At 33.6% G+C, this 13,184-nt stretch overlaps 1 protein-coding gene across 1 annotated transcript in view; it reads right to left on the bottom strand.

Moving 5' to 3' along the window:
- Ptpn13 (protein tyrosine phosphatase non-receptor type 13) overlaps positions 1-13,184 on the bottom strand; it is a 190,216-nt gene that overhangs the window by 107,085 nt on the left and 69,947 nt on the right. Inside the window, exons 5-6 of the mRNA XM_026413769.2 lie at positions 10,843-11,028; positions 7,063-7,150 (exon numbers count right to left, since the gene is read on the bottom strand). Coding sequence (XP_026269554.2) covers positions 7,063-7,150; positions 10,843-11,028 — 274 coding nt within the window. The remainder of the gene's footprint in view (positions 1-7,062; positions 7,151-10,842; positions 11,029-13,184) is intronic.

Below are 13,184 nucleotides of genomic sequence, written 5' to 3'. Positions count from 1 at the left end.
TTACATTGTTTAAAATAGGCTAAATGATGACTACAAGTGTATTTTTCATCTCGTAGGGGAGGCTCTGAGTTCAGAAAGAGTTTACAACCAACATTAGACTATACACAATTATAAGCATCCAAATTTAAAATGAAACCATAAACACTTTCCTTTGGAGAATGCACAGCTTGAAAAAATCAAAATGGAGAACAATAAATATATATTGAAGAACTACAAATAAAAGATTTTAGGAGCATAAAAAAGTCTTCATGATAGAACATATTCCATTTATTTTCAACTGGGAAAAAACTTCCTTATAAGGTACACTATGTTTTAACTATTTTTGTTATATGTGATCAACATTATCCTTAGTTGGATATCATTATTCACCTTTCCCCTCACGGACTCAAACATTTAAAGCATCTCTTAGATTCACAATATCCCCCCAAAAAATAAAATACTTGGGAATCAACCTAACAAAAGAGGTGAAAGATTTATACAATGAAAATTACAGAACCCTAAAGAAAGACATAGAAGAAGACCTTAGAAGATGGAAAAATATACCCTGCTCATGGATAGGCAGAACTAACATCATCAAAATGGCGATATTACCAAAAGTCCTATATAAGTTCAATGCAATGCCAATCAAAATCCCAACAGCATATCTTGTAGAAATAGATGAAAGAATCATGAAATTCATATGGAATAATAAAAGACCCAGAATAGCAAAAACAATACTAAGCAGGAAGTGTGAATCAGGCGGTATAGCGATACCAGACTTCAAACTATACTACAGAGCAATAGTAACAAAAACAGCATGGTACTGGTACCAAAACAGGCGGGTGGACCAATGGTACAGAATAGAGGACACAGTAACCAATCCACAAAACTACAACTATCTTATTTTTGATAAAGGGGCTAAAAGCATGCAATGGAGGAAGGATAGCATCTTCAACAAATGGTGCTGGGAAAACTGGAAATCCATTTGCACCAAAATGAATCTGAATCCCTATCTCTCGCCGTGCACAAAAGTTAACTCAAAATGGATCAAGGAGCTTGATATTAAATCAGAGACATGGCATCTGATAGAAGAAAAAGTTGGTTATGATCTACACGCTGTGGGATCGGGCTCCAAATTCCTCAATAGGACACCCATAGCGCTAGAGTTAACAAATAGAATCAACAAATGGGACTTACTCAAACTAAAAAGTTTTTTCTCAGCAAAAGAAACAATAAGAGAGATAAACAGGGAGCCTACATCCTGGGAACAAATCTTTACTCCACACACTTCAGATAGAGCCCTAATAACCAGAATATACAAAGAACTCAAAAAATTAGACAATAAGATAACAAATAACCCAATCAATAAATGGGCCAAGGACCTGAACAGACACTTCTCAGAGGAGGACATACAATCAATCAACAAGTACATGAAAAAATGCTCACCATCGCTAGCAGTCAGAGAAATGCAAATCAAAACTACCCTAAGATACCATCTCACTCCAGTAAGACTGGCAGCCATTAGGAAGTCAGACAACAATAAGTGCTGGCGAGGATGTGGGGAAAAGGGCACTCTTGTTCATTGCTGGCGGGACTGCAAATTGGTGCAGCCAATTTGGAAAGCAGTATGGAGATTTCTCGGAAAGCTGGGAATGGAACCACCATTTGACCCAGCTATTCCCCTTCTCGGTCTATTCCCTAAAGCCCTAACAAGAGCATGCTACAGGGACACTGCTACATCGATGTTCATAGCAGCTCAATTCACGATAGCAAGACTGTGGAACCAGCCTAGATGCCCTTCAATAGATGAATGGATAAAAAAAATGTGGCATTTATACACTATGGAGTATTACTCTGCATTAAAAAATGACAAAATCATAGAATTTGGAGGGAAATGGATGGCATTAGAGCAGATTATGCTAAGTGAAGCTAGTCAATCTTTAAAAAACAAATACCAAATGACTCCTTTGATATAAGGGGTGTAAACAAGGACAGGGTAGGGACGAAGAGCTTGAGAAGAATATTTACAGTAAACAGGGATGAGAGGTGGGAGGGAAAAGGAGTGAGAAGGGAAATTGCATGGAAATGGAAGGCGATCCTCAGGGTTATACAAAATGTCATATAAGAGGAAAGGAGGGGTAAGACAAGAGAATACAAATGGAAGAAATGATTTACAGTAGAAGGGGTAGAGAGAGAAAAGGGGAGGGGAGGGGAGGGGAGGGGAGGGGAGGGGGGATAGTAGAGAATAGGACAGACAGCAGAATACATCAGACACTAGAAAGGCAATATGTCAATCAATGGAAGGGTAACTGATGTGATACAGCAATTTGTATACGGGGTAAAAGCGGGAGTTCATAATCCACTTGAATCAAAACGTGTGATATGATGTATTAAGAACTATGTAATGTTATGAACGACCAATAAAAAAAAAAAATAAAATAAAGCATCTCTTAGAAGTGAACATCAAAATTACATTTAAATACTAAAAGAGGCCCCTCATTCCTCATCTCCTCACAAATGTGTTCAAGTACATAACAAAAAGAAACATGATATTATCAACATGCCCCTCACAAATGTTTTCAAGTACATAACAAAAAGAAACATGATATTATCAACATGCCAAAGTTCTGAAGCACTATCATGCCGATCTGGTCATGGTGTAGGTTTCCATCTTAAGTTTGGCAGGAAATGTTTGATTTCTTTCTGCTTACAGAGGCCATTTTATCAGCACTAGTAGTATTAAATAACGGAGTAGGAGCAGCCAGCCCTCTTGTGTAGAGCCTAGCTTTTGTGATAGATTTCAGAGGTAAGATATAAGGAGACAACCCTGAAGGTCATCTTTCTTTCTTTCTTTCTTTTTTTTTTTTTTTTTAGTTGTAGATGGACACAATACCTTTATTTTGTTTATTTATTTTTTTAATGTGGTGCTAAGGATTGAACCCAGTGCCTCACACATGTTAGGCGAGCACTCTACCACTGAGCCACAACCCCAGCCCCTGAAGATCATTTTTCATAGATAAAAATTTTTATTTAAACATTAGATGAACAATTAGGTCACTAGGTATAAAGCACTATTCCTAAATTTGCTTACTACTTTTAAATCTCATCTATGTCTCATTGCCCATCTTGACATTTTCTTTATTGAAAATAAGGTCAGGAGCCTAATACACAAAGAACATCCTTACAGAAACATTTCAGATTGGTACACATTGAAGAAAATGCTTTACTACCAAATTGGGATAACAATGTTGCTTTGCTCCAAGTGACCACTGTGAGTTAACTAGTTGTGACCAAAAGTAATGCCAGTGGCATAGAAGAATATTTCTTCTTCAAATGTAATTCTTTCTTCAACTTTAAACTTTTAAAAATTAGTATATCCCATTTACTATTACCTGCTAATTGCTTCTATGTAGTAATGGCTATAATTAGTATATTTATGTTGATTCTGAATTTTAAACAGGTTTTATAAGTTTGTAAAAAGTAAATTAAAAGAGCTTCTGTGTAATACTAATGTGGAAAGCAATGGGTAAAATGGTCTGAAGAATCCTCTTCTGTTACATTTGATCTAAACAAGACTATAATTTAAAGGTTAAATACCTCTAATTTTACCCCAAAATATGAACATAAACAAATTTGGTTTATCCTGAGTGACTAATTGTAATTCCTTACAGCTATACCTTTATGCCCTGCATCTGCATAGTCTACTGATCATAAGAATTCTAAAGAGATTTTAGACAGCAACACTAAATCTTCCTTTTGGTATAAAAACAAAAGTCACAAATAAAAGGCATTAAAATTTGGTTTAATACAGTTAACACTTCTGGGTTGCACACATGAGACTGAGTTAAGAGGGCAGATCCCAGGCTAAGTGTTTTTACTGCAATAAAACCAATTAAATATCTGCTTGGAATTTTAATTAAAAAAATTGTTTTAAAACTTCTAATGTGTTTATTGTTATAATAAGAAAAAGGTCTAATAATATGAGCCAAGACACTGAACTACTTAAATTTTCGTTTTACTTGCATATAGCTTAATGTTTAAAACAGGTTAAATCAATCAATCCATCATAGTTTCACATATTTCTTTAAGAAACTATTAAAGAATTATATTACAAATGTTATATTATGTGTAATGTTTTTATAAATCTCATTTCCATTCAATCTATAAACATTCATTGAACATGTACAAAAACTAATGTACTTAATATACCAGGCTTTCCCTATTCCTAGCATCTACGTGTCCAGAAAGCTTAATGTCTATAAATACATCTTATTAAAAATATATGTATAAACAAAGATGCTGTGTCCACCGAAAACTAAAAAATAAATATTAAAAAATTCTCTCTCTCCTCTCTCACTCTCTCTTTTATATATGTAAGTAGCCTGCTATTAAAGGTATGTGATAGATTAGGTATAGATTCAACTGAATCTCTAATTACTACCTCTAAAATACTGTATAACAATTAATGTCTGTAAAATCAAGATTCTGAATCACAGCTGGGCATGGTAGCACCTACCTCATAATCCCAGCTACACGGGGAGCTATAGCAGGAGAATCACAAATCTGAGGCAGTCTGGGCAATCTAGCCAAACCCTACCTCAAAATTTAAAAAATTTTTAAAAGGGCTAACTAGACATGTTGTTCAGTAACAAAACAGTTGCCAAGCATGTGTGAGGCCCTAGGTTTAATCCTCAGTAATGCAAAAAAGAGGAGAAAAAAGATTCTGAATCTCCAAAAGCAATATAATCTAAATATGTTAACATATGATAATATTTAAAATTTGGCTAACTAAATATGGCAGAAGTGATTTTTCTTTCTATAGACCTATGATGGATGGGGAATAGAATAGGAGGTAAACACACATACACACACAGAGAAGTATATCTATGTGTATATGTATGCATACATGAACAGTTTTTATTCTTAGCAAAAATGTATAAACTATCTATAAAATTAATAATTCATTATATAAATTGTATTTAATAAATCAGCAAGTAACAAACAAATGTCAGTTCCATAACATGGCTACTTAAGTAGCAGTAGCAGATAGTGGTAGGGAACTCTGGAAAGAGAGTAGAGAAAGAACAGGAAAGGGAAATAATGGAGGGAGGGTAGACAGGTGTGAGGTCAAGGAGTAGGAGGTGTTGGGGGGGAGAGAAAGGGAAGGCAGACAGGTGTGAGGGTAAGGGGTGGGAGGCATTGGAAAGGGGGAGAAAGGGAGACAGGATAAAAGAAACAATCTATGTTTCACTTATTTAAGTATTCATTATGACACCTTGAAAACAGATTCTTTCACCTTGCTCTTGACATTTGTCTATAATTTTCTATTGTTAGTTCTAAAATATAAATTTGGAAATTTGGTGAATTATCCATTTGCATTATTCTTAGCACTGAGGTTCATATTGTATCCTATTTCAAATCCTATTACAACAAAAAGAAAATTGGATTCTTACCTATAGGAAAATTTGTCCATATATACACAGAGAAATAAGTATTATAAAGAAAACACTTGTAAGAAATGATTAAAAATGTTTAACTTGCCATTAAAACATTGTAAATTAGACAAAGTCCATGCTATAATTTTTACCCACATAGAAACTAGTAATAATATGTGTATTAGAAAAGAAACTTGAACTAACCAGAAATAAATATTCTTGATGTGAAGACTGCAATACATTTTCAGAAAAATAATCCTTATTCACGGCAATTAAAATGAAGCATGAAAACAGACAAGTAACTGCACCACTACAGAAACTCTCCACCAGAAACAATTTTACTTTTCTTTGGCTTCTCGAGAAAAGTACCTTGAGAAGGGTAATAGCAACTTCTTTAAGCACCTTCTGTAGAAGGGGACACTCTTTCTCAGAGGTGAGAGTGGGGAACTCTGCAAAACATTTGGTCCACATTACCTACCTAATTTTCACAAAGAGAGTTTCTCACAAGTTTGTAAGTAAGATAGGTGTGTGCTGATTACCTGATTAAATCAAAACTTAGAAATGTTAACTTTTAAATATTTTATCATATAATATTAAATAGAATATTTTATTAGCAAATATTTAAGCTGTCTTTACATTTACTTCTCTCTTGCCCCAAGATCTAAGGACAAAATACTCCACCAAAAAACTTCTAATGTTTAGATTACTATTTCTAGTATTTCTTGATGAGAAGTAAAAAGGGTGAAGATAATCAGCAAAATCAAAAGTCCATTTTATAAATAAGCCAAGTCTGAAACTTAACACTGAAAAAAAATTATCAAAAAAAAATTATCTTCCATTTTTATTTCAAGTGTTGAGAATTTCCATGCATTTCTTTTTTAAAAATCTACATACCACTTATCATAGAACCCATAATTTTATAATGCTATTGGAAAATAACAAAACTACTGTTTATCATTCGTTTTTATTTACTATGCATATAATTTATGGAAGTATTGATAACTGCAAGTAATGAAATGAATTATAAAATCAATTTAATGGACTACAACTAGCATTTAAAAAAGGGAAATAGAGTTGGGCGCAGTGGCATATGCCTGTAATCCCAGTTGCTGGTGAGGCTGAATCAGCATGAGGATTGCAAGTTCAGCCTTGGCTATATATTAAGACCCTATCTGGAAACTTAAAAAATTTAAAAAAGGATCAGAGATGGAGCTCACTGGTAGAATGCTCCTGGGTTCAATCTCCAGTATGAGGAAAAATATAGAATGTAAAATATCAGTGTGTAGTAAGAATGATGCTGCTTTCTGAAATTTTTGCTTCAGTAACATATTCATAAATATGTATTCATTTGGTCATGCTTGATATTTTAATATAAAATGTTATGATAAGTAAGTGATAATATTATTGATAATACAATATTGGAAAGATAAATAATTTGCTGTGAGAATCCTGACTGTACTAATATTTTCTGCATAACTTTAGTGGATTTATTTATTAATGTAGTTAGTGTTTATTCTCTGCCTCCACTATGCATCCTGATTATAACTAATCATAATCACAGTTATTAGATTTCCAACTCGATAAGATGATTTTATAAAAGAAGTAGAAAAAAGCTAAGTCTAAAAATTTCCTATTAATATATTCTTACCTGTTGGTAATCCTTTTCCTCTCAATCGGTCTCGAATAGCCTGGCTTCGATCAGGCTTTTGTTCACTGTTACGGGAAAGCTGGTCCGTCTGTATATAGGTAATCAAAAATCAAGTTTGACAAAACAATCTCCCTTTTATTTTCATGGTAATTGTCTACAGAATAACACTAATTAGACAATTTGAGATATTCTAGGTCTTTCAACTAAATGGACATATTGGCAAATGAGAAATCTAAATCAATGCTCTTTTGAATCTCCTTTAAAACAAAATGGGTAGTAGTCTCAAACATCAGTAATTTTAACCAAGGATATTTGTTTAAAATAAAGCATGTCAAATCAGTCAAACTCCACATTATGAAGAATAAAAAGCTAGAAATTGGTTTACTCAGATGAGCAAAAAGAGAAGAAACATGGAGATATAAAATGGAAGGAAAGAAAATGGTGAAGAGAAGTTACCAAATGCTTATACACACACACACACACACACACACACACACACACACACACCCCACATGAATGTTAATATTCCTCCAATTGTGAAATTTGTTTGATTATGAATTAAAAACCTATCTACAGTAATATTTTCAGGGATCTATTTCCTAACTATAAGAAGAATTACATGCAAATATTTCTGAAATAATATTATCCTTTAAATTGCATAAATCATGTTAATGCAGATTACACTGTGCTGTGACAGAAAAGACAGTGAACATTCTATATACTTGGGAATTCCTATTTGAGGCAACTATTAATAACAGCTGTTGTTAATTCAAAAGTTACTATGTGCACGAGGCATTGCCTTAAGAGCTTTAAAATCTTTATAATTTAACAAAGATTCACAACCTTATATGGTAAATATTATTATCCCCATGTTACAGATAAATTGGGATAATTTTAAGAACCTCAAAGCAGCTCATTAACACTGAAATAATCATCTTCACAACTGTTCAGAGATAAGAGTGGATGGTAAGTGTTAAAATTCCTATCTTATCGATGAGAAATATTGAGGTGAAAATATTGTAACATTGGAAGAACTAAGAAAAGTAAGCAGGCCTGCTGGCTTACTATAATTCATCCTAAACTAATGCTATGCTATATTAAACTTAAATAGGAATTTTGGTCACTTCCAGTGAATTTCACAGTAGTGAAAGACTGATTCTGTGAGTTACTGGAGGCAGTAACAGTTTCAGGGGAAGATAATAGCTAAAAGCATTGGCTTTGAGTCAGAGACCCAGGTTCCGATTATTTCTCTGTAATTTATTATACATGTGACCATGGGCAAGTTACACAATCCTTCTGAGTCTTAGTTTCATCATCATTAAAATGAGGATGAAAGTATCTCTAAGGTGGGTTTTCTTATGATGAAAAAATATGATAATGCATATAAAACATGTAGCACACTTGTGTGGCACAAAGTAAACACAGCTATTGAGTTATTCTGTGCAAGAGGTGAAGAACAATTGAAAGGTGGGGTATATTATAAAAGTTCCTAAAAATATGCCTTAATGTAAAGGCAGGTTCTCTACATGATGATTCCAAAGGACCCTCTCTTCTTTTCTCCCACTAAAACACTCCTCAGCACACCTTGTATCAGACTTATTTCTATTCCCCCCCTATACCCTACTCCTTCCCATTTCACATCATTTATCTAGGTTCACTGCTCTGCTGAGATTACTCTATCTAGCCTACAGAATCTATGTCAAAATGCTACTTCTTTCTAAGTGCTATTTTTATTATAGTTTTGACTTATCTCCATTGCCTTCAGATCTCATAGTTTTAACTTGTTTGGGGGGAGTTATTGGGTATTAAATTCAGGGGCATTCAACCACTGAGCCACACATCCCCAGACTTATTTTGTATTTTATTTAGAGATGGGGTCTTACTGAGTTGCTTAGTGCCTTGCTGAGACTGGCTTTGAACTTGTCATCCTTTGCCTCAGCCTCCAGAGCTGCTGGAATTACAGGTGTGCGCCACCACACCAGTTTAGTTTTAATATTTTTTTGTTACTTTTCATAGCCTTATTTGTATTTTATAATAAAGCAAGTGGTTATTATAGCACTTAAGAGCCCATAAATCAACTACTTGATTCAAAAACATATCTCTAATACAAGTTTCTAGTACAGGTTTCATAATTAGATAAGCAACAAATATTATAATAAACTGAATTAAATGCTAAATCTTCAAGGAATGGAGATCTTTTTTGTAACATAGGCAATTATTGGATAAGGTAATAGAATTTCTATGGAGAAATACTTCTTCATGGGAAGACAGTAGAAAAAATATTTTCAGTGATTTTACTATGCAAGTAAAATCAGAAAAGAACACAAATATCTCATAGAAGGTGTGGTATAATAAAAGATTCCCATACTGACTACTGTGAAACTGTTTGGGTCTCAATTTTCTCATCTATAAAGGGAAGTGATTTTATAGAATATCAGTATTATCAAAAGTTCTATTATAAAAAGACTTCCAGGAATAAAATAAGTTTGGGAAATATTTCATCTATATGCTTATTCTTGAAGGTTAGTAACACAGTGTAGCATACTAAAGACTGAGAAATTCAGCAATGAAAATACCTTTAATTTCCCTTATGCACTTTTTTCTCAAGCTTATCTGATCATAGAAGAATTTTTAAAACAAAAATACATTTGTAACAATGTGGGAAATTTTGGTCTGGATAAAGGACTTTCATATATTTTTTGTAGCTTCACTTTAATTCACAAAAAAAAAAAAAAAAGGAACATGCAGAAATAAAACAGGAGCTGGCCTAGTTAAAGAGGGGAAAAAGGCAGCCAAGAAGGCCAATCATTCAGCCTTTACTATCTCCATTTCCCTCCACTACAGAAACACAAAAGTTTAATGGGAGATAGTTTATGAACTGCTTGTCTAGAAGATCTCCATTTCTCATCAGCTGGCAGAGTACATGGAATTTGGATATATCTTGTCAGCCACATAATGTCCTAGTTAAGATAAGGGTGAAATAAACATCTAGGGATGAAAAGTTAAGCAGAAGCCAGGAAGAACACTGTGTGACAGCAACAAATTTGTAGCCCAAGTGAAGAAGAGACTACCACAGAGGGACCATAACACTAAATGGAAAGAGAAGATAAGAGTTTAGATACAAATCAGATGTCAGAGACCGAGGAGTATCCAAACTAGGGATAAAGGGATAGGAGAGAGTTAAGAGACACAGATCAGAAGTGGTATTATTAGATATAGAGTGTGTTGTTCTTGGGATTCCTCTGACCAAGACAAGAGAAAATGGGAATGTCCAAGTCTTAGGGCAGTATGACCGTGATCAAGCATTAATCCTTTCCACTGTCCCTATGGCAAGGTCCAAAGAGGATGAGAAAAGCTGGGGAATACCTATGCGATCCAGACAAATGAGTGAACAAGAAAGAAATATAAAGAAATAGGAAGAGCATTTAAATATTTCTAAAACCCACTTTGCATGTTAATGCTCATTGGGAAAATATATAAGAAAGGAGGCAAAAACAGACATTTCCATCTCAAATATGTTATGATTCTATGATATTTTCTAGAATAAATTACTGAAAAACAAAAGACTAGTTTTCACAAAATGCAAGAGACTAAGTACCTGCAAAGGGCTTCTAAATTTAATATTATTTCAAGTAAACAACATTAAAATAAGACATTCAACTTCCTATTCCTAATCTCCACTGAGAAAATGCTATCTATATAGTAACTTCAAAGAAAATTCTGTGATGTGCTACTAATTTTAAAATATGACTATATTGGTCAATTGGAACTGTAGCTTACCCCAGGAAGATTTCCCAGAACGAGTTTTACCAACTGTTTCACATAGGAAAATGAAGGTGCACAGTTGCTATTCCTAATGTGGGCACTGCAAGCATCCAGGACGGTCCGAACAGAAACTCGAGCATAAATAACATCCTCACACATTCCAAGCAGTATGCTATTGAGATGATCTCCAAGCTTGATAGGCTAAAAATGAAGAAAGAAAAACATTTCTATAAATGTATGTAAATCCTCTAATATGAGAAAAGCCATTCTAGCAATTTCAGAAATCACAGCAAATGTACTTCACATACTTGAAGCAATGAGTTCTTTCTCTATGGGTAAATATCTTGTTTATTCTACCTTTTTCTATTATAAAACAAATTATTAACAAAATATGGTTAATATACATCTTCCCTGATAGGAAGTATTACAGAGAACCTGTTATCTTTTTTGGTAAATAAATGGAATTCTTCAGTTATTCAAATATTTTGAAAACAGTTCTTAATATATACATGCCATTTGTGTGGAACAAACTATTTTCTAAAATATTTCTAATATTTTATAATTATATGAATATAATTTGATGTTTCCACAATAAGATTGAAGATTTTCAGATGTTGCAATTATTGAAGATCATTTAAATACAAGTTATTATTATCTCATGAAACAGAGAAGCCAGACCATTTGATTATTTTTACTAGTTAACACAATTTGTGAAATATTATATCCAAATAGCCAATAAGCACATGAAAGGTGGTCCACATCATTATTCACTAAGAAGTGTAAATAAAACCACCACAAAAAGTCACTATAGGGCTGGAGGTGCAGCTCAGTAGTACTGCCTGTGCTTGACATGTGGGAGACCCTGGGTTCAATCGGCAGCGCCATCAAAAAAAGAGAGAAAGAAAGAGAGAGAAGAAAGAAAAAAATCTATTCACAAACAAATAAATGAAAAGACTAATAATACAAAGCACTGGTAAGGATTAGAGCAACTGGAATTCTCATCGATTGCTGATAGTCACTTTGTTTAAATAAATGTTTTCCCTATGACCATTTCACTTCTCATCTATTTAGGCATTATTTCATCCTGTAGGTCCCAGATTAGATGCATTTTCCTTTAAGATACTTGACCTAATCCTTCAAGTCTAATCAGAAACCCCAACTCTATTTTTCCACAGCACCCTCCATTTCTCCTAACATAGCATTCACTACATCATGTTGTAATTAGCCAACTGTACCTTCTGATAGATTCCACAGGCCTGAATACCTATAGTACTAATGGCTAGTACAATGTCTGATACGACACACACATACACACACACACACACACACACACACTTAATAAATACTTTTAAATTAATATTGAGTATTTCCAAAATGATTAAGAATTCTGATCATAAAGTATACATTTATCTTTCCTCTCTAACTTATTCATTATTGCTATTTACTTCATTTCTAGTCATCAAAAAAGAATATAATGGTACAACCACTTTAAGGACTATGATCATATTTTATATATAAGTTCTAGGCATCTTCATAAACAACATTAATATTTCCAGTAGTAATCTCACTTTCTCATTTATATTTACAGAATTGAAACTGAGAAGAGAGAGAAAGTATATAGTATTTTTCATGCTATAAAATTAAATCAAACCAAGTTGAAGAATATCATTTATCTTTCATGAATTTTAAGATGTTCAAATTTTAGGGTAAAAGTCTAACATATTTGTTATTGCTAATATTTAATAATAAAACATACCTAGTTATTTTGGTTTTGGTGTCTAAATGCCTAAAATAAAAAGTAATTTTAAATATTGAATCTTAGCTTTCCTGAAATAAAGGAATTTTTAAATTTTTAATTACTACCTACTTCTATGTTTATATTGAATCTTCAGGAATCAGAATTATTTTAGAAAATAACAACTAGAAGTGGCCCAATGGTTATCAAAGCCCAAGACCTGAGAAAGTGTCAATATCTGTGTCTGCTGTTGCAGATGTAGCTAAGTATGATTCTGCAGTGAGAAGAGAAAAAGTAATGAAGCTCTGTGTGCTATAGGCTGAGACAGAGCCAGAGCTACTTTTCTATCCCCACCCCAGCCCCCACACTTTGTGGTACTAAGCTGAGCTATATATTCCCAGACATTTTTTTTTTTTAAATAATTCTTTCTTTTTAGACAGGCTTGTTAACTTCCCAGGCTGATTCCAAACTTCTGATACTTCTGTACTCGAGCCTCCCAAGTACTCGAGATTAGAGGCTCTACTTTTTGCATCAAAAGGGTACTATTATCGGGTCCCTGTGGTACACAGCGGTAATCCCAGCAACATGGGAGGATGAGGCAGAAGGATGACAAGTTTGAGGC

The sequence above is a fragment of the Urocitellus parryii genome, chromosome 10 (genome assembly GCF_045843805.1).
Source record: "Urocitellus parryii isolate mUroPar1 chromosome 10, mUroPar1.hap1, whole genome shotgun sequence".
In the NCBI taxonomy this organism is placed as follows: domain Eukaryota; kingdom Metazoa; phylum Chordata; class Mammalia; order Rodentia; family Sciuridae; genus Urocitellus; species Urocitellus parryii.
This window is presented reverse-complemented; position numbering and strand designations above follow the sequence as displayed.